This window comes from Dermacentor variabilis, chromosome 9 (genome assembly GCF_050947875.1).
Source record: "Dermacentor variabilis isolate Ectoservices chromosome 9, ASM5094787v1, whole genome shotgun sequence".
Lineage (NCBI taxonomy): Eukaryota > Metazoa > Arthropoda > Arachnida > Ixodida > Ixodidae > Dermacentor > Dermacentor variabilis.
In genome coordinates, this window is record NC_134576.1 from 81829195 (window position 1) to 81856267 (window position 27073).

The window sequence follows — 27073 nt, forward strand, 5'->3', positions numbered from 1 at the left end:
TTTCCGTCCCGTTTGTGTATTGCCGGCACTGAGTTGCTTCTTCATGACGGTCACCTTCACCACTGCATAGCACGCGAAGGCAGTTCTAATGCTGCAGCTGGCATTGAGGACGAATGCCCCTTCGAAGACGCCGACGAGCCTCGTCCTATGGCAGTCGTATAGGAGCGGACAGTTACTATAGTCTGTCGTTATAACGAAGTCGTTTCCATTCTTCTCTCTCTCTCTCTTGCATATATGTGGACTGAAAATTGAACTGCGAATTGCCTCCCCATGGTATGGGGGCACACCCTGCCAAAATCTCGAAAAAGAAACTGCGGCTTTTATAACACGAGCATGGACGCTATTTGATTCTCACAAGCTTCCTGACAGAGAGAGAGAGAGAGAGCTGTCTGCAGTTGTAGTCGTTCATCTCTCTCCTGCTTCGCCCGCAACACGTGCCAGACGTATATCGATACAGAGCTTACAATCAAGGGCTGGTGCCTTGTGAATCGTCCCAATAAGCAAAACGCTGAACGAACCTGGTGGTATCTGCATAACATTCACATTCCAGAAGTCCTGTGCTCAGGAAATGCTGGAGATCTTTTATAGAAAAACAGGGACTGTTTTTTGGATACGCGTTACATCTTATTTAAGGTGTGGCTCCCACTTGCTGACAGCCTGCTACTAACATTTAAAGTAAAATAAATCAAGTGGCTGAGCAAAAACAGGGCAAAAAGGTGAAATCGTTCTGCAGCCGCGCACGGGTCTCGCGTAACATTAAAAGGACACTAGAGAGAAATGCTAAATGAGCTTAACTTTTTTTTCCATATTCCTTGAAGACATTTGCTTAAGCTCTAGTCTGCTTACACGAACATTATCACATTTGTCTCACCAGTACAGTGTTCAGCGATTCGAACGCGATGCTCGGAGCGCATGGTAGCTGGAATTTTTTGAGCCACCGGCTGGGACGCTGAGGACACCGAGCTGACTCAGTGCGCTATAGGCGGTGAAACCGAGAGTCTTTGTAACGCATTGTGACCGCATTTGGTCCTCCAGCGATCACTGGCCAGCCGCCATGTGGCCAGGTTATCGCGTTAGAATCGCTGAGCACTATACAAAACTCTTTCTTTTTCTTTTTCCTTTTTTGTTGGTTTTTTTTTTTTGCCTTTTCGCGCCCTCCTTCTCCTAGGGAATTTCCGTCCCCGATACTCTTCTCTATGCCGAGACAGCACGTAGGTCCGTAAATATACCGCGGAAGAATTCTCTGCATTTCAATAAATTCTCTGCACATCGCTCACTAAATCAGTCTGCACAGATAAAATGTACTTCGAGAATTCTGTTTTTGGTAATGTAAAAGAAGAAATGAAGTTCAGTGTTCAATTCATTGATTTCTCCGGTTAGAGCTCCACGCCGGTACACCAGGATAACGTCACGGAATTCAATCTTTCTTTTTCCTTTTCCGGCAGTTCTGGCGCAGTAAAAGTTGTCAAACCGTGTAGCCGATATTCAACTGTAAAAAAAAAAAAATTGCTAAGCTTGAGCTGGCGTCATCAAAATCCGTGAGGTAACGGTGTGCTGGCGCGCGAACTTCATGGCGGCGTCGCTAGGAGTCTTTAATTGCATCTTTTCTGACCGACCTAGCCTCTCGTCTCCGTAATTACCTTTCTCTTTATAGTGTCCCTTTAAGCAACTGGCTAGCAGATTCAACCTGCCGGTGGTTCCTGAGCTCCAAGTACGCTAGCCCACCACTCACCACGCATTAGGTGCGAACAGGACGTGAAAAAAGAAATGATAATAATGAGAAGAGGGCTGCGCGAAGGAGAATTTTGACCGTACAATCCTGTACACTTCGAACATAGTATGATTGTGTTGTGGTGACACCATTAGCGCATATGTCTTGTCACAGGTCTGACGCGATGGCTCTTATACCTGAGCTTGCCAGGAGCTGACTACGGCAGAGTGTAACTACGCTCGAAACAGCCGGGTATACAGCCTTATGTTCCTTGCATGCCATGGATATGAGTGCCGTGCGAGGGATTCACATATCTATTTTTATTTATTATTACCCTCAGGGCCAAAGACATTAAAGAGGGGAATGTGTTAGAGCAAATGAGGAAAGAAACAAATATAAGCAGTTAGAATGTTTCAGTACAAAGGCTCCACCGCAAATGCATTCACTGAGCCAACGCGGCTGGTATTCGTGGACGCAGTAAGGGTAACCAGCAAGGCTAGTTATTTCAGTTTCAGAGAATGTATCTCGTTTTTTTTTTTTTTTGTTCTAGCGGAACGATTAAAGAGCGGCGCTAGAAGGGTCAGAACAACTACTAAACAATCAACCATAGTGGAGGCACTGGAACAGGCTGAAATATTGGACTCTTCAAAGATGGTCGCGTGCCTCGTTCGATCCATGAATAAGCCCGAAAACGAAACAAAACAAAAATTGTTGCAAGGATGACTTCGACAAACATCATTGTCACTTGGGGCGGCAGGATTTAAGAGGGAAGGAGAGAGAGAGGGGGGAGGGAGGGAGGGAGAGAGAAAGGACGGCCGAAGGCCGAATGCCGTCGATCGACTCGCGCGCGAGCCTTCGACGGCGGCAAGGTGAACGAGATGCCCGGTCGGCTTGCCAGGTGTGTAATCTATTCTTCCCCTGGTTGTATACGCAGGCAGGCGCACACGGACAGACAGAAAGAACACGATCGCACAAAGGACGCGCGCGCACTGTGGCAGTTATATGTGTACGTGTACGCGGGCTCCGAAGAACGGCGTGCTGCGTGGTATACACGCCTTGTACGTACGCAAAGCGCCGTGACACGCAGCGCTGCCGGTTAGAATGCCATATATATTAGCGAGGGCGTCGATAGCCTCGTATTGGTGCATACATGCGCGCACGTGCTAGAATAAAAAAAAAATATGCTCGTGCTCGGCTGCCGGCTCGGCCGATTCCGCCTGTACGCAGGCTGTGTGTACGCGTGGATAACTTTTGCATTGACGTACTGACCGTGTGTGCCTGTATACATGGCAGGCGATAAACCCGGCCGCGATTCCGGACATCCGCAAGCCACGAATGACTACGGCGTCAACCGCAGTCATACTCTTTATTCGTAAAAACAAATCTCGAAAGCGAAGTTTTCTTTTCTTTTTTTTTTTGCCTCTTCCACCCACTGAGCGGATGCTGGCTGCTGCTATTTTGCCTGTAGCTTACAACTACTTGGACCAGATGGCGTGTGGCACTGGGTACGTGAACACTGCTGGCCAGTCCTCCAGAATGGGTACGATCTATACTGGGCATGTGCACGGCCGAAGAGACAAGCAGAACGAAAGGCAAGGAGTGAAGAAGTCGGCTATGGAGAAGCGAAGAGAGAGAGAGAGAGAGAGCGTGCGATGAGCGAGGATCGTCTACCTACATAAAAGTGAAGAAGAAGAAGTGATGACATTTCAGGGCACATTGAAAGAAGAGTACGCATTTAGGCTGGTTGGGCTCGGTGGTCCTTTAGCTTAGCGATGTTTTCTGCTCGTAAACATTCAAAGAGATTCGCTTATCACCGATTCCAGCATATGCGTGAAATCCACCGGTTATATTTAAATGTGAGTTTGTCATTCGGCTGAAAAAAAAAATTGCCACACGGTATTGTGAAGCCCTGTTTCCCGCATAAAGTAAAAAAAAAATGAGAAAAAACTGGAATTTGGTTATGAGTCCAGTTGAGCACGTCTGATGGTTGGTTGGGAGGATCGAAGACCAACAACTCGCAGTCGACGTAAGTCAAGTACCTTTCTCTGCGGCATTATGACGCTACTAATTCGAATCAAACCATAGATGCCTCGATCCTCGTGCATGTAAGAACTGTAGCATTGGCTTAGAGATCGTAAATCGTCCATGAGGTAACGCGTATGACAGTCTGTCGGATCAGTTCGTGTGGATCGAAAGCTCTGTCAATTCTCTGTGCGGTAGCCCTCGTTCCCGGGCAGACTACAGCAGGTGTTGGATGTCTAGCGTGGCTCCCACTAATGTTTTGACTGCAGATGAACCATACAAGTAATACTTTTTTTTTTTTCCGCACCACGGCATTGTACGCAAAATAAATGTGGCGAAATAAAGCAAAAGCTGAAAATTGTTTAGCGCTTCTTTCTCACCTAAACAACTTGGCAACTTAAAACGTGGACAGAAAGATTCCCATCTTGCTGCTGCAGGCAAGTGTTGTAGAGTGCTATACGCTAAATGCCGAGGTTCACGATAGCGGTGGTGTGAAGAACACTTTTGCGACCGACTGTTTTATCTCATTATCTACATTTTCCTTATGGATTGCCTGCCCTGCGGCTGTGGTCTTTCCGACGGTGCCGTCAGACAGATGAAGTTAAGCGATTCGTAGACTTCGATGCCTTCCGTAACAGCGCTGTGCGTACGCTCAAAGAAATGGAATGACTTATTGTCACGGCAGCCGGTGATGCTAGAATATTGACCTCGCTGCACGTCTATTGCGAGGAGAGGTGGCGCATGCGCAGTGTACCTAACTTACCAGGTGTCGCGGTAACGTATACCACAAAGTTAAACTGCTTTTTTTTTTAATTTAGTTCATCGATGAGAGCGGTAAATTACTAAGCGCGGCGTCACTAAGAACGATATCCATTCATGCCGCCGAAGAAGCAAGCGTAGCACCTGCAATTACAATGAGGAGAGGCTCCTCGATTTTCTCCGATTCCCGTACAGCCATTAGGAATTACTCAGCCGGCTTCGTCTCAATGGAAGCACACAAGTTACTTATACACAGTATTAATACTGATAATTACGACCGACAGGATAGGTTTCCGGCTCACCAGGGCCACTCGGTCAGCTCCAATGGCTGCAATCCTGACGAGCAAGCTCACTCTGCTGTGCGAGATCTCACATGCCGCGCATCAGATCAGGAACTGCTCCAGGATAGCTGCGGCTTCTACAAAGACCCACTTACTACTTTTCACGAGATTACTCTCACACTGTAGGAACGGCAGGAGGTTTTTTCTCCCCTCCACCCCCCCCCCCTCCATCAGAAGCTCAATCGAGCTCAGGCAGTCACATTAAGAATGATTCAAACTAAATCTTATCCCACACCTTTTGTGCTTAACAAAATTGACCAGCATTTCCCCGCGAAATGTAAAAGCTGTGGACACACTCCGTGTCTATTTGATCATATGTTCTGGCTGTGCCCCAACCAAAGGGCTTCGGATCTCAACAGTGAGGAGGACTGGAGTCGACGCATATCCAGCGAAGTCCTCCAAGATCAACTCCTGGCTGTCCGGAGAGCTCACGACATCGGGAAAGCCTTTGGCCTACCGGTGCCTACGTGGGCGGAGCCACCGGCTTAGCCTGGGGGCTTGTGCCCTCAGACCCTAGTTTCTCTGGACTAAAATAAAGTTCTTGTCATGCCATGCCATTACAGACACGTTTGTCACTTTCACTATGCCATGGCAACAGCTGGCCACGTACACGTAGGCTTGAGAGGCGTGGTGCGAACCGTTAAAATTATGAGGTCTTACGTGCCGAAATCACGGTCTGATTGAAGCCAACCTTACTGGGGGACTCTGGAAATTCGGGCCACCTGGGGTTCTTTAACGTGCACCTAAATCTAAGTACACGGCTGTTTTCGCATTTCGTCGAAATGTGGCCGCCGTGGCCGGGATTCGATCCCGCGACCTCGTGCTTAGCAGCCCAACGCAATAGCCACTAAGCAACCACGGCGGGTGGTGCGAGCCGTCGTCCATTAACCTAAACCCGCCCCCTGGAAAATGGCGCAGAGATGAAGTTTCTCCATAGAGGAGAGAGTATACACCAGGGCGAGCCGCAGCTCTTTCTTTTCATCGCAGCAACGGTTCGGCACGCGGCAGCCGAAGAACACAGCACCTCGCACGTACACAGCGCTTCTCACGTTTCGCGCGAGGGAAAAAAAAATCGGAGCATGCACACAATACACGCGTTCGTTGACTTACAGCACGCACACGCGAGCATGCGCGACTTCACGCGTCCATCTGGCCAGTTGTGTGCAGTGCAGCGTAAGCTGCTGATGGTGGTTGCCAATAGGGACGATAACCTACCGCCTTTAAGAAAGCGAGCGAGCCATAAAAAAAAAAAAAAGAAAAGAAGAAGCCGTGGCCGCATCTTGAACGATTGAGAACTGCGATATTACGTGTACAACCTGACCTCACAGTGACGTGCGTTATTACTGTACACGTGTCGCTCGTGCAGCGTTAACAAAGGCAAGCGGAATAACTGGCGCACGTTTCAGAACGCGCCGTGGTTTCAGCGCGAAGGCACAAAGGGACATGAAAGGTAGACACAGAAAGCGAACGGGCACCACACTTGTTCGTCTGCGTGGACAAGACTAGGTGGATCCCTGGACAACTACTCCGGACACCGCGCGTCTTCGCTCGAAAGACTTAGCGGCAGACGGTTTCCGTTGTGTCGCGGTATTCTTTCTTCTTTAATATTTGTTGGAACTTTCGCTCCTTAGGCTGAAGAACATTTCGGCGTTTGGGTGGCTCGGCAGCTATGTAGTTCGAGGTTTCGATTGCCAACTGCGGCTGCTGCATTCCGACGGGGCCGGAATGCGAAAAGGCTCGTATTCTTTTAGGTGTACGTTGAAGAACCCCAGGTGATAGGAAATTGATCCAGAGCCCACCCTTTACGGCGTCTCTCGCAGGCGACCGTATGTTGCTTCGGGACCGCACCTGTTTGGCACCCTGTGTTGTTTAGGATCGCCACCGTCCGCGGCGACAAAGGCTTTTGTGTTTATTTCAGCTTCAAATGAGAAAGAGAGAGAGAGAGAGAGAGAGAGAGAAAGAGATGACAAAAAAAAAAAAACACGGCCATGGTGGACCGCTAATCCGGCCTAGATAAGAATTCTGTAATCACATCCGCATCGTTCAATCAACCAGTCAACCAGTCCCGTTCAAGTAGATTACCAACAAGAGTGGCCGGAGCAGATATGTTTCTCTATACTTTTTGTCTTCTCACTGGAACCGCTGTGCTAAATATATACGACCCGGCTTGGAAGAGTACTGCCTCCAGTGTAGCTTTTTCGCGAAAAATAAAAGAAACAGTCAAGGAGAACGCATTCTTTGGGGATGATTATCTAAGTTAATGTAATTAGCAGTTGAGTGAGGGTGGCACATGAAGCTTGGTTATAGGAAATGCATTATTAGTAGAGATTTTAATGATTACGCTCATCTTACGTTGCGTCATGTTATGTTATGCCCTGGCTGGCTGGATGGACGGATGGATATGCGATATCCCGCTGGCTGGCCCGACCGCATACCGCACTGTGTGTGCGCACTGTTACTGCGACGAAGGACCCTTGCCCATCGCTGGGCCGCTGCATGACTGTCGAACTCTCGCAACGAGGGGCGCGCATGACTCCTCACAATGTGTGCCTGCCCGCATAGCCGCCGCCGCCGCGCGCGTCGAAAATGCCGGCTTCCTTGTGCGGAGTATAGCGCCTCGTCACGAATTCTCTATATCGCCCTCCGAACGGGCCACCTTGAATGCGTATCGCGGCCGCCTCAAACCCCGTCGCCTCGAAAGAAAGAAAGAAAGAAAGAAAGCCGAGGTGTTATACTTTTGAGCGCCAGTTCACCGACATGCAGAGTAAAAAGCCTCGGCGAAAGTAAAAGAACGTAACAGTCGAGTTCGTGATTTCTGACAGGGAAAATTCGCGGCTTTCCTTCGCGTATACGTACAGCTTGCACTGACCGCAGCAGTGCGCGTCGTCCCCGCATAATGCATTCCTAATGTTTTCCCTGCATTTCGAGTCCAAATGATGCGTGGCGCGTACACATATTTGTGAATTGTGGAAGGCGTGCGCTTCGGTTTTCCTTTAATCTATATATGGGCGCCGTTGCCACGAGAAATGCGGTCGAAAAATAGCTTTTAACGGCGTCTCTCCAATGGGCGTCTCGCAGCCCGGCTGTATATGTATAGCCGAGAGCTATTGTTTCGGCCGGCTTAAGAACCTGCACGAGTGTCACAGCCAGCGCGAACGACTATCATATAGGTCGACCCACATGGCGCGTTTTGCCGGCGATCTCGCGCCTCACGGCGTCGGTGAAGCGTCTCAACGTCGGCCGCAGAAATTCAGCGCTAGAAGACGGGACGAGACAGCGAAGAACAACCAGACGTTGCGCTAACTGCACGCATCTATAAATAGCTCGCACGTGACGTCACGGAGGCACCTTCTCAACGCGTGCCGGTCTTCGAACATGGCGGTTAGGATGACGTCAGCGCATCCTACCCAGCGCCACGGGTAGCCTGCTTCAATGCCACAGGGACGCGCGGTCTGAACGCTGCTGGCGTCTGTGCCAAAACCACGGATCAACATGCACCGCGCGAGACGCCAACAGACGCAGGTTCTCACCGTGCTGTCTCACCTACATGGCCTTTACGATGACGTCATGCTGAAATGTGATCACGAACCAACTAGCCCGCCGGTCATTTCTCGCCAGCGTCCGCCGCTTTGACGGTGGTTCAGTGCCTCTTCGAGTCGGCGACGGCTTCAAGCCACGTCAAAAGATTATGCATATCCCACGCAACTGTTGGGATCGGTCATGCGAAGTACTTTTGCGGGATAAAGCTGGCTACCCTTCGGGACAGCGCAGCTGACACAACGTGAGGCGTAGAAGTACGTGCGCGACGCGAACGCTGGTGCGATGACGACAATAGGACGCTAAAGACGACGCCACGCCGACGAGGTCGGCGACGATGGCACGACGACATGATCGAATGACCGATGAACTGCTCCGACTTGCGGCACGCACGCTTGCCATTCCCCTGTCTTCATCCGCTTAATTTTACCACACAATTCGTGGTCAATGAATCGAGTGATTCAGATGATCGACCCAATCAGCTGATGGGTATGTGCGCCATGGTGTGCGCCACAACCACTGAGGTTTACAACAACAACATAATCTGAGACCGTTCTTGCGCCCCTAGATAAGAAAACGTTTTCATCACTGTTACATCTGACGTTGGCAGCCGTTTCCGCTACAGTGCGCAGTTACGCATTGAATGCTTTTGTGCTGTTCGTGTTATCTTTGTTTGTTCTTTTACCGCAGTTTATTATCATCACGTCCATTCTCTGCGTGTGATTTTCTTTATATTTCCGTCTATCCTTACCCCTTCCCCAGTGCAGCGTAGCAAACTAGATATCTATCTTCCGTTTAATGTATACCTTACTGCCTTTCGCATCTCATTTATCTTTCCCTCCTATTGCTTTGTTATTTTTTTCCTGTGGTCGCGGGACAGTTCAGGTGTCCAACAGAATATTAAGTAATTAGAGTGATAGCTGAACATGAATTAATTAGACTTATTAATTAAACTTGACTATACCAACATGTGGACCCCTACACAAACATTTGAGATGACGCCTGTTGAACTTGTTCCGGGCACACAGTTTTTCAGGCATCACAGTAAAGTTTGTGTCTATTACCAGTTCTAAAAAATGCGGCCTAAAAAAAAAAATGAGAAGAAACCTGAAATGCACTGCTATGGCAGTTATTCTCTTTCTCTTCCTTTTTTCGTGCGGCCTTCTTCCACAGTGCGGGAACACGAAGTGGAACAGCAACGCATTTCACTGGAGTTAGTAATTATGCAATTACGACGTTCCACGTAAAATAATTAACTAAAACCTAATTACTATTTCTGAAATATTTTTCAATTGATAATGCCATCGGTGATTATTACGCAGTTTGCCTACGTCCGCCGCTACTATTGAAATTAAGACAGCAAAAAATTGTCATTTTGTCTCGAATCGCCCATGCGGTCGTACAGAAACGCTCCAGACAATTTCGCAAAAAGTTTCGATTAAAAGTAAAAAAAAAAAGGTTCCGTGTGAAGTACGTTGGCTCTGGAAAGAAATGCGCGTCAACTTTTACGCCACTCTGGCCTTCTAATAAATAAATAAAGGAAAAAACAAGGTTTCAATTGTCCTTATTACGAGGGTCACTCAATCACGGGCCACTTGCCACTTGGCTCTCGGGAGGCGGAGTACTTACAACCCTCATAATCCGTGAGCGATGGTGAGAGACGTGTCACGAAAACACGTGCACACAAACAGCAAAAGAAAAGAGAATAGCGATCCCGAAAGCTACGCCATGGAAAGCTATGCCGGGCGCTGTCGCCACTTGTATCCGGCCTTCGCGTAATTATCCCTGAAAGGAACAAAGCGCGCGACGTCACGGTGAAAGAGGTCGCTCTTTAGTAGCCTCATTCTATTTTCTCTTTCTTCTTCTACTTCTTTTTTGTTTTTTTTGTCCCTTCGCTTCTTTCTTGTCATTCGTTAATTCATTACAGAGGGCCTCCTTCTACCCGCAGTCGAAGGGCCGCGTATAACAACATCTCGAAGCATGTCACAAGCGATTAAAAGCGCGCGTGCTCACGAGTTCTGAAAAAAAAAAAAGAGAGAGAGAAAGAGACAAAGAAAAAGGAACGTTGTTACAGCGCGGCCGGGGTATAGGCAGATTTATTGCCGGTTGAATGCGCTCTCGAGACAGAAAGAAAACTGGGCGGAGGCTGAAGCACGCGCAAGAATATGCCGGCCATTTATTATGGAGCCTATAGAGGAGGCCGCATAGCGACAAAACGCGTGCACGAGGTATCTGCACCAGTGGCGCTCTAGTGTGCTGCAGTCGGGGTTCGTTGCTGGAAAAAAAATAAGAAAGTAATTAACTTTCGCTTACGTAATAACATCGTGCCAGACCGCGACATTAGCCTCCGACAATCATTTTTCTCCTTCGTGTGTGTTTTTTTTTTTTTTTGGTCCCCTTCCGCGAGCGAGTGTACCGTTAATGAAAGAACCTGGGGTGGTCGACACTGATCCGCATGTATCCTTAGCTCCTTAAAAGGACACTATAGCGAAACGATAAATCATCTTAGAATGATAAAGTACTCTCTTAAAACGCTATGCTTTCTTTTTGTCCAAATTACGCTGTCATGCGTTGTTTATTAACAGAGAAATTGAAAGCCAAAGTTTCATTTCTTCTTTTCAAATTTCGCGCCGAACCGGCAGCACAGGTACGTCAGTATGACGTCACGGGTTTTAAGGTGTTTTGTCGTATTTTGGCCGCTGTGGTTCAGCGAAAGTTCTTCAAACTTGCTTAGCCCAGCCTTTCACTCTTCTAGAATACAGCGTGCAGATAAAAAAAAAAACTATGCCCTAGCAGACGATGCCGAAATCCGTGACGTCACGGAGTTCAGGTGCGGAAATTTCAACGTGGCGTCGCCACTCTCCTTCACTTTTGCGTCTTTTCTAGCGCACTAAACATCCAGCTTTCGCGATGAGAGAGCTTTCTCATTAGTATTTTACTCATTCTACAAGGGCAACTTACTAATAGAGCTCAAAATACTTTTTCTCTTAGTTATCCCTTTAAGGGGCGTCCACAGGAGGCCATGACCTTGGGCTGCCTTATGATTCAGTGTAATGATACGTTTCTTGCACGCGGGATTTACGTATAGTTGGAGCCAACGTGAAAGCGATCACCTGATTTGCATTCAGTAAAGAGAATGTTGCTTGACTTCACTCTGCAAAGAAGACATCAGAAACGTGCACGGAGGGCTCTTCGAAATTATATTCGCACTTATCGAGTATTAACGATGAAAATCCGAAGTCGCATTGCTGAAGTAATCGCTACTTGAGTACATACCGGTTAGGTGTTCCCTCTCGTGTTAGCGCACCCTCGCAATGTCATCTAAATTATTAAAAGGAAAAGCGGAAGTGTCATCTATATGCCGTCTAGTGAACTACGCGTGGTGCAGTGAAGGCCTTCGGAATCGCGTCATCCAATGAGTTACGAGAGCCGGCTGTGGGTTCCAGAGAAGGAGAGAGATGAAAATGCACACAGCTGGTCACATAGAGTGCAGCGTTTGGCATATTTTCCTCTGTGTTAGGCTGAATACGTCGCTCAAATTAATCCACAGCGGACGCCACACCGTACATGCATATTTGTTCTGGACATTAATTTCTCTACGAAAGCAGTTCGTGGCCAACAGAACGAGCCAGCGAATAGGGACACAGAAATGGTGTTTGCGAGGATAATGCGGGACAGATAAAAGATGACAGGGGGAATTTATATATGTTTCTTTCTTACCGCTCTCTCGCTACGCTTTTGCTGAAAACACGGGAAAATGTAGCCACCATGTATACGCTTATCGCCGTCTTTCGTGAGAACTGAAGTGAACGCTCATGAAAACTGAGAGCCAAGTGAGACATATATAGCTCTACTTAAGAAATTATCGGATGCGAAAGCGCACGCCGGAGAGTCTTCAGGCACCAGCACTGCTGATATGCTTTGGCTTGCCACGTTGCATGTCAACTGAGGGCACCATAGCGGTAACAGGGGCTTGCCCGATCGAGGTATCCAGGTCTTGTAAACCTGTACGAACCCATTTTCACCGGCTGACCAGACACTCGCACCATCCTTTGTCATTACTTCCAAGAACCAAACGTGGCTGTGCTTTTTTCTGAAGCAATTGCATGTCAGGCAAGCATTATACCTCCAACGTTGCAGGCCATCAACATCCCCGAGACACCTCCGTGGACCTTACCGAGACCAGTAGTGAGGTTTCAAATACCCGGAATTACGAAGAAATTCGATCTTTCTTCCATTGGCTCGAAGCAGCTCACCCTGTCCCATCTATTTACGTTATATAGTGGGACTGCACAAGTATATGCCGATGGTTCGGTCACACCATCTGCCACAACGGCGGCATATGTTATACCGCAACTTAGCATTACTCAGCAATTTCAATTGGACCACAAATCGACATTTACGACTGCGGAAGTGGTGATAATACGGCAGGATGTCGATTTTATGACGACGCAGACACCTCATAGACGGACGGTGTTCTGCAATGCCAAATCAGCGTTGCAGGCGCTAAAATTCTTTTTAAATAAAGGACCATATTACCTGCTCGTGCTGAAAATCGACGAAATTCATCACAGTGTCAAGCGAGGTTGCCACGTATCGCTTTTCAATGGATGACTGGTCACTGTGGTGTGATTGGCAATGAACTCGCTGACAGTGAGGCAAGATCGGCCTTCTCTTCCTCTGACGAAGTACGGACTGCCTACTCGCGGCATGACACCAACTATATCAAAGCGCTCATGCATGATATTACAAAGGCACACAGAGCCCTCCCTGACAACTTCCACTGACGAATACCTATGATCGACCCAGATGGTAAATTTTGTTTGCCCCCGAAGGTTACGCGGAGAAAAGCGTCATTGCTACGCAGGATTCGGTTGAGCGTTTCTTTCACCCGCCGCTACGCACACCTCATAATAATAATAATAATATTTGGGGTTTTACGTGCCAAAACCACTTTCTGATTATGAGGCACGCCGTAGTGGAGGACTCCGGAAATTTTGACCACCTGGGGTTCTTTAACGTGCACCTAAATCTAAGCACACGGGTGTTTTCGCATTTCGCCCCCATCGAAATGCGGCCGCGGTGGCCGGGATTCGATCCCGCGACCTCGTGCTCAGCAGCTGCACACCTCATCGGCCAGTCAAACAGCTCTGACTGCGAACAATGTTAGACGCCTGAAACGTTGGAACACATATTGTGCGATTGCCCAGCAGCCCAACGTCCTTCGCTGGAGCGAAGGACGTTGGATAGTTGCCTAGCCAGCGTTGGCAGGCAACCACTGTCGGATGAAGCTATTATCGGTCCACGCACGGACTGGCACTGCGACTTCAACGCGGACAACTCGAGCGCTGTTGAAGTTTCTGCAGGACACCCAGCTAGACTAGCAGCTCTAGTAGGGCCACCGTCTAATGTACATAAGCAGTCGCCACTTCTCGTATCATCACCATCCATTCCAGTACTTTCACTCACCTTCCCTCTTCCCCAAAGCAGAGTCGCAGACTAGAACGCACTAGTGCAGGTCGACCTGTCTGCATCTATCTATCTATCTATCTATCTATCTATCTATCTATCTATCTATCTATCTATCTATCTATCTATCTATCTATCTATCTATCTATCTATCTATCTATCTATCTATCTATCTATCTATCTATCTATCTATCTATCTATCTGATACAAAAAAAAATCTGCATGATGCAAGTGTATATGACACATATAACGATTTCAACAACTGTCGGATGAAACACAGTCGCAAATAGACACCGGCCATGGACTGCGGGTAAGTAACTGAACAGTCGGAAATACCTAAGCCCAAGACCCGCCCATATTATGTTGTCTATGTACCAAATTGATTCTATACGTTGTTTTAATCCACAACCACGTTAATTAGACATCACTGCGCACAGAATTTAGAGAATCGATAAACTGTTCGTGTGACGAACCCACGATGGCCGTCCTATGGTATATACGAGCCGAAAGATTAAAAAAAAAAACGTATGCTGCCTTTTACCGGTGTCGACGTATCCGGCGAAAAATCGTCGGTCTCCAACACGCTTTGCTCGGCACAAGATAACGCTCCCGTTTGTGGAATTCACGGGTGCTCGTCAAAGAGAAATATCGGCCCCTCGACGGTAGTTAATCAACAGGGCTCGCGCGCCCTCACGAGAGGAGGGAGAAGGCATGGGTGTAGGCGCCGTACTAAATTCCGCCGGTTTATTATTGCGCGCGGCGCTCAGTTGGGGCGAGTCTCAGCTTGGTCGGCTGTCAGCGGCTGCTACACGCGATCCTCGTGAAAGCGCGCTCACTCGCAAGGGGGCACTCTCGTTGGATCCCCCCCTCCTTCTTTTTTCTGCAGAGGCGAACAGACGTCGAGGGGTTGGTCGGGCCCGACCCAATTACCGGTCTGGCCCACATCGCCGCAGTCACTGCAGTCGTCCTGGGCAGACGTACGCGTCGCTGTTGAGGAGCACGTTCGTGTGTGTGTGTGTGTGTGTGTGTGTGTGTGTGTGTGTGTGCGTGTGTGTGTGTGTGTGTGTGTGTGTGTGTGTGTGTGTGTGTGTGTGTGTGTGTGTGTGTGTGTGTGTGTGTGTGTGTGTGTGTGTGTGTGTGTGTGTGTGTGTGTGTGTGTTGATTACGCGTGTGCGCCGAGTGCATGTGCATGTGTGCATGTGTGTTCGTTCGTGTGGCCGAGTTTCTTCAGTTTGTCGTCCCGCGCTGGTCCAAGATGGCCACGAGGTGGTGCTGCATTTAGTCACTGAGCCTCAGCGTAGCGAGCGTCTCGGGCAGTCCGGTGACCAATCGAAGAGCCCCGGCGTCCGTGCGCTTCTTTCTGTCAATGCGTGCGTGTTTGCGCGCGTATTCCACAACGCAATCGGACTAGGACGTATGCGAGCTGCAACGCGAAACGGCTGGCCGCATCGTCATCGTTTGTCGCAATAAAATTTGCGAACAACTGGGCCACTTGTTTTTTTTTTTTTTTTTTCTCACCACCTTGACATGTGCACGGCTGCTGACTCTCGCGCTACTTGGAGCACAACATGGAGCAGCCGTGGCGTGGAAATGACAAAACGTTCCGACACATCGTGTTTCGTTCTGTACGCGAAAAATACCATTTTGTAAACGAGGAATATTGAAAGTGTCCGTTCATTGCCTCGTCACGGTCGTGCGTCGAAACGCATTGTGCTCCGGACGCCACCGTATACAGTACTCGTGTTGACGATGATGGTGTTCACTGGCATTCCCTTCGGAAAAGGGACGGGGACAAATAGTCCCGCAGCCTGCTTGAGTTAATCGGGTTTTACTTCATCTATCGCTATATCTAGCCTTTTTCCTATATGATCTCGATCTTCAGCTTCGCATTCAAAGCATCTATAACCATTCTGTATACCACTACCAACACTTGCGATGACTCCGGTTCTATCAATCTCTTCCATATTTTTCTTCCGCCAGCACGCTAATCGTCGATCACTACACAGAGACTCAGGCCCCCTCGTTGTCACCGTAGCGAGGCGTTCTTGCCTCGATGCTTCTCAACCTCATTTCTGTAATTGCCGCGAGCACACAATATCAATACATTCTCTGTCCTGGCAACACAAGCGTCTTAAAGTTTTTGCTGGCGCGGATCCAGTGCCCATCGTTACCTGCGCGTAATGCAACATTTCTGGAAATGATGGCTACCGCAAATATTTCTTACTGCTCCGCAGCGTCCATTCAGGAAAGGCAAAGAACACCTACGGAATCAAACAAACTTATGTAGTAATTATTATTCGTGAAGTTAGCGTACCTAGAACCTTTCGCGAAACCTCGCATAATCAGCGAGTGTATATTCGTGGTAAATATATATGGTGTTGTTCGTGTTATACGAGGCTCGTGTTGATCGTGTCTCTGGTGTCCTCCGTGAGCTATAAGAAAGGCCCCCTGTTTTATGTTTAGCGAAATTAAGGGGCACGTTACATATAATGTGGTCCCTGGTAACATGCAGGCAAAGTTAAATGTGTGTACGTCAGTGGCGGCCTTCGTTTGCCAAACTGTGGTTTATGCTACTTAATGCGTATTTAATTACATTGGCTATTGTTGCATGCATTACCTGAAAAGACGGGCGCCATGGGAGGAAATTTTTTTGTCATTGACTCCTATTGCTTCCGAAACTTGGTAATGTCCGCAAAAGATGCAGGTGAAAATGGCAGAACGTCGCCAGAGTGATAGTGAAGTTTGTTTAGCGACACGTGCACAAGGAAATGCTTTCATATCGCTAGCCCTATTCAAAGTCGTGACTGTGCATGGAAGACCGAGATGAAAGTTCCAATCTGCACACAGGCTGTGTTACGTAAATATACAACAGTGCATAACAACAATGTCTCAAATACAACACAGTGGCGCTGCAACTACACCAAGCTGCAGCATGTGACATTGCCTGTATACTATGCTACACTGTCCGATGTGCCGCCTGCGAATCATAGGAATACAACACAATGAGCTCCAAACTTCTTGGCGCGGGTGCGTGTTTTGAAAAAATAATAATAATAACGACATAGTGTGCAAGCAAGTCTCGACCACCATATATAGTTGCTTAAAATACTCTTTGTTCCAACCTTCAAACCAATTTTCTAAGAGCCTCAGATGATATCTGGTACCTGAAATCTGAAGCGTTCTGTGTGTTTCGGACTTTATATGCTTAATCCCAACAATGAAAATGAAAAGGAATAGTGAGGAGTGAAACGTAATCGCGCTTTAGCAGTTATATACCGGGTGTTTCAGCGAAGACTTTAATTTTTCTAACAATTTTCCCGTGGCAAATAGCACAATTCCAGTCCACGAGCCGGTCTACTCGAAGAGTCGGACATTATTTGCGCAAGAAACTGAAATACGTAATCACAAATTAACAAAGATTACTAATTAAGTTATCGTTAATTACGTTATGACACATCTTGCAATTTACAAATTGAAATACATGATCACGTCATTAACAAAACACCCATTATGTTTTAACTATTTATCTCATGGCACATAATGCAATTACAAAATTCCAGCCGGGGAGTTCGCAAGGCGGATCCACTTGGAACGAGTTGTCATTACGATACCAGTTTCGAGATATTGATTCCCGAGCCTTGCGGAGAAATGCACTGGCGTTCCAGTTACTTTGCGCTTCAATGCATAAGACGACGTTTTGTTGAGAAAGTGGAACGACAGCGCATTTTCATCGCAAGTTTGAGGGCACATATCTCGTAAATGGTGCCATCCGCACAGTTCATTCCAAGTGGATATGCCTTGCAGTCTCACTTGCTCGAATTTGTAAACTGCAACATTTGCCATGAGTTAATTAGTTAGAAGCTTAATTAATAATTTTTTGTTAACTAGTCGATTACGCATTTGAATTTTTTTGTGAAAGCAATGCCCGCCTGTTCGAGTAGGCCAGCTCACGGACTAAAATCGGACTAAGTGGAACAGGCAAGTTAAAAATTTTTGAAAGTGTTCGCTGAAACACCAGGCATTAAAAAACGTTCTATAATATTCACAAAGTACCAGAAAAAGAAGAAACATTTTGCAAACGCAGTAGGTTTCGCTATCGTTTTATTATTATTTTTTTCCAAGACGCCGAAAATGAGCAGCTTGCGAGGCTGCATGACTGAATCACATATGTTTTCTTTTTCTTTCTTTAGATCAGTAGTTGCGGCACCAATGAATTGCCGCCCCGTTTTCTATTTCCTGTCGACGTATCTGACTAGCATGTTAGGTCCTAGGAAGTGGGATTCGTAGTAAGTTACGTAAAACGTAACGTATATGCTGACTTGGGCAAACTTGAACGATCGCCAAGGACACGCAAGCGGCTGAAGATGCCGAGACGAGATTCGCAACAGAGAACGCCGAACGTCTGAAGATGCGAAATGTGAGTTTTCAAGAAGACGACGCAATCTAGAATTGGCTACCCACCATGGTGGCTGCGACGCCCCGAAGCTGATAACAAATTCGCGATGGGGGAGGGGGGTGATTTCCGGCAATGGCCGCTACATTCGGACATGGGCGGAATGGAGCTGCCCTCGCGCACCATGTGCGTGCACGTTAAGGAACCGCAGGTTGCTGAAATTAATTTCTTGTTACGACAACTAGAGTAAAATTAAGTCGTGCGAGTACGCTGAACCACCACACCACCCTGCTGCGTCTCCTAAACAGAAACTACGCACTGCGATATAGTCGGCCTTACCGAGTGATGTGAAAAGCTTTTGTTAAACGAAAACGTCCAGCTGCATTTTATTCCATTACACTCAATTATATTCAGCTTATATTCGACTTTCAGGGTAAAATTCCTTATGTACAGCTTTTCTTGTCCTGACATTCTTGCTGCTTCACTGCGAAAGTTTCGCTGCATGCGATATTTCTTTACACTATAAGTGGTATCGTCACAATTGGGTTGCGCTGTGTATCAATGCGAGCGACACCTACAACAAACGTTTGGTCTTTTCTCTTCGCTTTCAGAGCCAGACCAAGCAGGAGGAAGTGACCGAGTTCTCGCCCACAGGTGAGTTGCAGTGCTCATCTTCTTTGTTATTTCACTAGAACGGGCTCTGCTTCCTTCTCCCGCCCCTAAAAAACACTAGAACTAGCGAGGATACTAGTTGCTATGCCTTCTTCTTCACGGCAACTTCAAACATTAAGGAAGGAAGGAAAAAGTGGAGAAGGAAAGGCAGGGAGGTTAACCAGTTTAGCTTAACCGGTTTGCTACCCTACACATGGGAGCGGGATGGGGGAAGAAAGATGGGGAGGAGAGAGAGAGAGAGCACATAACACAGCGCACACATCGTTAGTTACAGTCCGTCACTCTTGCGCGGTACCTGACATCACTGTCACAGCCGCTTGTCCAAGCCCGTCTCTTTCATAAACCGAAGTAGTCCCTTCGTCGCCTTCAGCTGCAATGTCTTCTGTCGGCGATATGTGAAAGTAGTTGCAACTGACAATGGTGTATTGTCAAGGTGCGTTAGAACGGACGCCAGGAACTGTCTCTGAACATTATATCCAGGACAGTCACACAGAATGTGTTCTAGCGTCTCCTCGCAAAGACAGGCATTGCAGAGAGCGTTGTCCGCCATTCCAATGCGAAATGAGTAAGATTTCGTGAAGGCCACCACTAGCCATAAGCGATAAAGCAGAGTGGCCTCACTTCGGCGGAGTCCAGTTGGCATACAGAGATGCATCAAAGAGGGCAGGTCGTATTGACGATTGCTCCAATTGGTCTGGCTGCTTGGTGTGCACCATCGAGAGAGCGTGATCTCCCGTGCAAGCACTCGAAGTCTGCTGGCTGCGTCGGACCGTGAAAGTGGTATGGCCTCTTCCTGTGTGTCTTCACTCAAACATTAAACTTTAAACAAGCCCTGCCCTATTTACACTAGCACCGTTACATTTGTATCACCAGTACATACCGCTCTGTAAAATAACTTGCACCCTTAAAAATTAAAAAAAGAAAATGGTGTAAGTCTCTCAAATCCTTACACCATTTTTGGGTATGTGAGTTATAGACAGATTTACACCATTTCTCACTTTTAAGGGCACAAGTAATTTTACAGTGCTGGATCCTATACTATCCTGACTTTTTCCTTTATCCTGCACTCCTTCTTCTTCATCACTTTGTGTGCACGATCCCCTTATCTATGCGGAGTACACATAGTTGACTACATACACGCCAAAACATCTGCGCAAAGCACAATTATCTGCGTTTCATTATATAGCTGTCTCTTCTATTTTCCTGAGGAACACAGCGGCTTGCTAGGACTTTCTTGTAGCAAAGGTAAACAAATAGGAATAGGGAAAGAAAAAAAAAAGAAGAGATTGTGCATATCCAACGCACATTTTCGAATCTACCTCAAGCGAACCTTACACGAAGCGCTAAATTGAATGCTATAAAGCAAAATGCGACGCGTAAAATAGTATTTCTTATTGTCATCCTATGCAGCGTGCAATGTCACGCAATCCCCTTATTTCAACTTACCGCACGGATCACAACTTTTATGATAATGCGATGGCACGAAAATTAAACGAAATAAACTGCAAGTTTGTGTTCCCGCGCTTATGCGCTGCTCGCAATTGCTATGCTGACATGCAGACAACAGTTGGTGCGAACGCACACTGCTGGACGTCGTCGCAGTGACGTCACGAGGACGCTATGTGATGCTTCTCGAGGGAAGAATGGTGCGGTAGAGGCGCACGCAGAGAGATAGATGTGCGGAGGTCAGCGCACTTGTCTACAGAACGCGCTTCTGCAGGGGCCAAAACAGCTAGCAAAGCTTGAGGAGACCACCAGGTTGTGAGAAATCGATGCAAACTGTAAATGTATAGTCACGCAAGCTCGCATCCAACCGATTTCGCGCCACACGTCATCTTTAGATGCGCAGTCCTGAGCACGTGGTTCCCGCGTTCCAGAATAGTGCGTTTACCTCTGTACGAAGTGAAATATACAGGGGTAAGGTTCTCCCCGTTTCATTGTTGTAACTGTGGCAGCGTAATGGTGCAAGCCCACGCGCTACGAGAGATCAGCCACGGTCAACGAAGGCCCGGCAGGCTTCGTACTAGAAATCCATACCTGTTTCGCCAGTCATTCCGGCTAAGAGGACTCGCAATAGCAAGCTCATGTCTGTCGCAGATAAAGCAGATGACGTAAGTGTTCTTCCACATCAATCGGCACTTGAAATGCACGCAAAAAAAGAGATATTCGCTAGGAAAGCTCACATACCACGCGCCTTGACGTACGACTTGTTCTTGCTGCGGCGCCGTCTTGTGGCTCCATCTAGCGTGAACTCGTCGCATGCGCTTCCAGACCGGTGCACGCCCCTGTACCTTCCTGCTCCCTTTTTTTTTTTTAATTTCATACTTTTTTCTTTCCGGAACTAGACAAAGGTCACACTGTAAGGACATCAGAATAGATGTCACAAACCAGCGTAAACGCCTAGTATAATTTACTGTCGTAAGGAAAGCGTAACTTGATTACGCATCTCGAAGGCACACATGACACACTGGAGGCCTCAGACAAAAATTGTGACAAGCCAGTGGAAACACGTACGTTCGACTTCCTACGGAAAATGAAAACAATAGGGAACGGTAGGAACTGTGCATTCACTCACGGTGAGACACGTAGCAACGGTCATAGGCTATCGCGCATTTCTGGCTTTATCGAAAACAAGTACCCGTAAACTTAAGGGTGTTTAGAGAGGCGCTTTAAGTGGCCCTGTAAGGTCCGCATTTGCGGCCCTTCGGCCACCGGTAATGTGCTCTATTAATGGTAATTGGCACAAAATGATGTTTATACGAAACGTATACTTCCACACGAACCGTAAAAAAAAATTACAAGAGACAACAATATGTAACTGCTGCGCCCATAATTACTGTGAGACCATAAAAGCCACCCGCCTTTTAGGCGATTATCACTGCTCGGCCCAAATGGTGCCCAAATGATGCTCAAATGATGTTACAATTTGCGCTAAATAACGCCATTATGAAGCCTAGAGTTTCCATCAGGCCCAGTAACGTTTTCCAACAGCATGCAACTGCGTAGCCACCTGTCACGTTACAGCGTGTATAACGTGACGGTTTGCGCTGAGGTCGGGTGACACCGCCCAGCCAATAAGTGGCGTCCAAATCCACCCGCCGGCGACGGTCTCCTCCGAACAACTGAAGCAGATCTCGAAAGCTCTACACTTTCTCGCGGCCCGCGTGCGTCGAAATCGATTGCAGGAGGCGGAAATACGTCATGGCCGCCATGATTTCGACACCGCTTCTTTTAATAACGTCGACGCCACCTTTATTAGGCGTTAATTTCAGTTCAAGCGCGGAGCGTCCGGCAACATGAAAGCGTGACAAAGTGCACGTTTACAAGAAGTTACCGTGTCTGCAGACTACAGCGAATATATGCTGGCTGAGCGGCGTTCACAAGTGAAAGCCGCTCCCCCGTGCAGCTCCCAGAAGCAGACCCCCTAACGACCTTGAAAGGGGGGTGGGGGGGGGCAGCTATGGAGCGGCACTTGTACGCTAACACGCATGTGCACTCTCATTGAATAGCGCAGAGACTACAAGCTATACTAAAGACAGAAATATAAAAATGCGCTCTGCGCAAAATCTATAGACGCATACACACAGCAGGAAGTGCGCGGTCTTATACGAAAGGAAAGAGAGAGAAGAGGGGGGGGGGAAGGCTGCCGCGGAGGTAAGAGTGGCCTAGAAAAAAAGGAATGCCCGCCTGGATGATGACTGCACCTAATTTAGGCGTGGATGTGCTCCGCGCGTTCTCTCCATTATACGCAGAAATGCCTCCGGGGTGGGGGGCAATGAGTGGAGTGTAATTTGGCGGCGCGCCGACTAGGCGATCTGTATGGAGTGTGAGTCGGTAAGTGCGTGGGGAGAGGAAAGCGAGGAGGGGGAGGGGGGTGGGTTGCGATCGCCTTTAAATGCCTCCCGCCGGGCTGGTATGAGCCGCCGCCTCGTAACTGTGTATACCTTTTACCATGCCTCTTTCGCCTACCATTTGCGCGGGACGCGTCCTTGAACGAGGAAGTGTTGCATATAAGTACCGTGTTAACGCGACTTTAAGGAGACAGCGAATTAAGAGCCACGCTATAGATAACTTTGGTCCGGTCAGGTATTCATTCTATACTTTATCTTATTGCTTACTAGATGCAAAAAGGGCTGGTTACAAGCGGCGAAAATGTGAAGCATTCTTTCAAACCTTTGTTTTCATTTAATTAGTAAAGGCAAGGCGCAGAAGACCAGGACTCAAGAAGAACACAAACAACAGGACCGGCACCGGTCCTGTCGTTTGTGTTCTTCTTGAGTCCTGGTCTTCTGCGCCTTGCCTTTACTAATTCAAGCATGAACCAACTAACCCAAGCAGGAGTTTTACTTGTTTTCATTTAGTTCGCGGGTGCCGATCCAATGGTAATAACTAGCCCTATTATGTTTCTCGAAGGCGACTGGACTGTACGAACGCTCGGAATTTTCAGCGAACGCTCCACTGCGAGTGTATTCACAATAACCGCCACTTTGTTATTTCTCTTATCTTTTCTTTTTCTGATTTATCTTTCCCCCTTTATCTAAGTTTAGGGTAGCCAACCGGGCACGTCCTTAATTAACCTACTCTGCTTTTCCGTCTTAATCTTTCTCCCTTTATAGCGGAGAAGTTGAAACCTTTGCTTCCCTTTCGTGAATTTCCTACCAAAACCGCAGTGTAGGCTGCAGCCACAGGAAGACGGAAGAACACAAGCGCTGACTATGAACTGGTGTGGTGGTCTATTCGTAGGAAGGGTAACGGTGGGAAGGACATATGGCTTATCAGTTCTGTGCAAGTCCTCAAGGTGGAGGAAGGTTTATGAAAGGAAAGAAAAATGGTCATGCGCTAGGATGAAGAAACTTTCCTCCATTTTACGAGCTTCCGCACAATGCCATATTCATTGTACGTATGTTTCGACAGATCAAATAATTCATCCTTGCTCCGAAAACCCACTAGCCTCCTGGTTAGAAGACGGTAGAGCGACCACCCAGAAAAGGCGTTGGTCCCGTTTTCAATTACCCAGACCAGGATGAATTTTTCTTCAACTGCGAATAAAAACTCGTATCTTCACACGGTTTTCTGAGAACCCGTGTGGGTTTGCCTTGTATCTTTGCGCTATAGTATAAGGCGGATGACAATTTTCCCGGCAATAACGTATTGATAAAGTGAAGCTTTCTTTGTCTCTTTATTCGACTTTCCAGCTGCTGCTGCTGCCATGGCTGGTTGTTGTCTTGCCGGATAGATCATATACAGGACGACGTTTCTATCGTCATAACCCTGAGCGGGGTCATTCCTGCGTTGTCATGTCGACATCGTCGTTCTATCATCCGTCCTTCGTTCGTAGTAATTCCACTGTCGGCATGCCAACGGCTTCTCATCGGAGAAGGCGAGCTTAAAATGCGGGAACATTGCGCTGGGCGGCCAGGTTCGGCATCACGTTGCCGTCGTTTTGCCATCTTCACGTCGTCGTCATACCTTTGTCATCACTGCTGGCTATACAGTCTCGCCTTACTGACCAGTACCGGACACAATGCACAACAGACACCGGATATATAATGAATATTGAGACGTCCCACAGCCGTCGTGTAGTCACCGTCACGTTGTCGCAGTGATTCCACTGTCCGTCGTGCCTTCGTCGTCGCGTCGTCGTAGTCACTGCGTCGTCGTCGTGTCACTCATGGTCGTTTCATGTTTATTTCTTCGTCGTCGTGCCATTTGCGTCCTTCCAGCATCGCCATCAGGTTGTCGCCACGCTGTGGTCGTCGTCATCCCATGAACCGCTATGCCTTCGTCATCGCATCGTCGCCATCGTTCCGTCATCGTTAAGCCATTGTCGCCATTGTGTCGTCGTCGTGCAATCGTCGCCATATTGCCTTGGTCATTCGATCGTTGTCCTTTTGTTTCAGTGGTTCCAGCGTGGTCGTGCCAATGCCATCGTGCCGTACTCGTCATGGGATAGTCGTCGTACAGTCACGTTCACGCCATCGTCCCGTTGCATTCGTCGCCATGCGTGGCACGTGTGTCATCGAGCGCGACAGCCTTAGGTTGAGCAGCGCGGTTGCCGGTGCAAATGCGCCCAACTGGGTCGCATGATCACTACTTCAGGATTGCCGCTAAGCGGGAAAAGTGTTCTCGACAAGCACCAATCGAAGCATCGCTTAAACTTATTCTCACAGCGCTCGGGGTTCACACATCTTTTTTTAATGCATAATACCAACTAAGGTACTAGTTAAATAGAGCGAGCAGGAGCTGTCGAAGTCTGTCATCATCATCATCGTCGTCGTCGTCGTCATCATCATCATCATGGCTACGCCCACTGCAGGGCAAAGGCCTCTCCCATACGTCTCCAACTACCCGCTCATGTGCCCCGTCAATTCTATGTACCCCGGCCAAGTCTATGTCACACGTAGCTAATGAAGCAACTTCAAAGCCAGCTTTCGTTGTTGCATCCTTTTCTGAGCCCTTCCAGTATTCGAGACGTACGATTTATTAATCGAGCTCAACTTAACATTCATTTTTGGCGTCCCTTTAAGGAGGCGCCAATAACGGCATTAGGTTAAGGTGCGCTAGCAAATAACGCTCGCACAACGACAAAACTGCCACTCGATCTTACCATAGGGGACAATTGGCGAGCCGCAAAAGACGCACGAATGAAAAACCAGTGGTGATTGCCGCGGTGAAGTTTCAGAACTAGTCCGTCATGACGTCACAGATTTCTAAAGCGTCTGCTCAGGTGTGGCCAAGTTTCTACCGGTAAGGACCCTAGATTGCATTCTAAGGAAGGCAAGGAGTGCTGACAAGGCAAGCATTCGCAAACAACATAGACCTATATAGCTGGGCCAATTCCAACGTCCCTTGACTAGATTTAAAATAGATAAGCTCGAATTACTTGTCCAGCTATACGAAAATGACACTCGGCGATCTTCACACGCGCTATCTGTGCCTGCAGTGTGGCACTCCACGTTTCCAAACAACGTCTCTGCGAGCGCTCTCGTAATAATTTTTTTCTATACTGAACTCGTGCGATGATATTCGAAGGAACACGCGCTGCCCTCGTTAATGTCGAACGCCGGGCGCTTAAATTCGCGTTAATACGGTATGTGCGACAACACAAATACGAAAAAAAGAAAGAGAAAACGTGGTGTGTGGCGCTTGACTTGTCCGGCAATTCCACGTACATGCCCGATGTACTCCGATACGCTACTATTGCGTCGAGATCAGCGACGATACGGATCGTTCGCTCGTTAAAGCCGGAATATATAGGACGTCCCGTTCTGGACGCAAGCGTTCGGGGCTAATAGATTCATCAGCACGCGTTCCTCTGTTTCTCTCTTTCTTCTCGTTTTTTTTCCTTTCACAGCCTCAGAGTAAGCCAGTAGGACGTTTGGTTCCCGGAAACTAGGGCGTGTTAAGTTAGCAGAGGGAAAGCCTCGTTTAGCGGAAAAATTGATAGAGGCGCGCTTTCTGTTTGAGCGCGCGGCCACGTGTAGATGCTGGGAGCGGCCGCAAAGCCGTTCGATCACCGGTTTCTTGCGACAATTGTACTTGATCACGCGATTAAACTGGCACTATAGCGGTACTCTAGGTCAGACTCGTAGATTGTGCTGCTGTCTGCAAACCTCCAATTTCATGTTTTCGAAAGAGAATATAAGGACGACTTACTGGGCGGTGTTTGGATCGGACTGCTGGTACGATCTGTTGGGAACTCGGCGCTGACGCCCGTGGTTGTACCTGGGTCGCAAGCCCCAAGGGTAGCGTTGGCCTGGCGGCCTGGGGTACAACTGGAAGCATCCGAAGGTCCCGGCAAAGCATGAGTCGACTGGTAACAACAAAACAACTGGTTTATTTTAACATCGCAAAGAGTTGGCGGTCAGGTTTGACCGAAGTAGAGAGACGGGAGAGCACTTCACTCAACAGAAGAAATCGGAGCCCTCCTTTTGGCGTCCGGGGGCAGCTGTTTTTATACTCTCGCAGTTGAGGGCAAGAAGGAACCCCTCAAAAGACGAGCACGTGAATGAACAATGGGCTAATGGTGACGCACACTGTCGTAGCGATGCCGTCGCACCATGTCGAGCACGATCTCGTAGCACCCTGTCGAGCACGATCTCGTAGCACCCTGTTGTAGCGCTGCCGGTCGGGCACAATGACTGTAATGAGAGGATGGTCCCTGCTTTG

The 27073-nt window shown here is 48.0% G+C and overlaps 1 protein-coding gene across 1 annotated transcript in view; it reads left to right on the forward strand.

The window, feature by feature from the left end:
- The window catches only part of LOC142557014 (uncharacterized), a 171485-nt gene that overhangs the window by 77547 nt on the left and 66865 nt on the right, over positions 1–27073 (forward strand). Inside the window, exon 2 of the mRNA XM_075668550.1 lies at positions 18844–18886. Within this exon, the coding sequence (XP_075524665.1) occupies positions 18844–18886 (43 nt within the window). The remainder of the gene's footprint in view (positions 1–18843; positions 18887–27073) is intronic.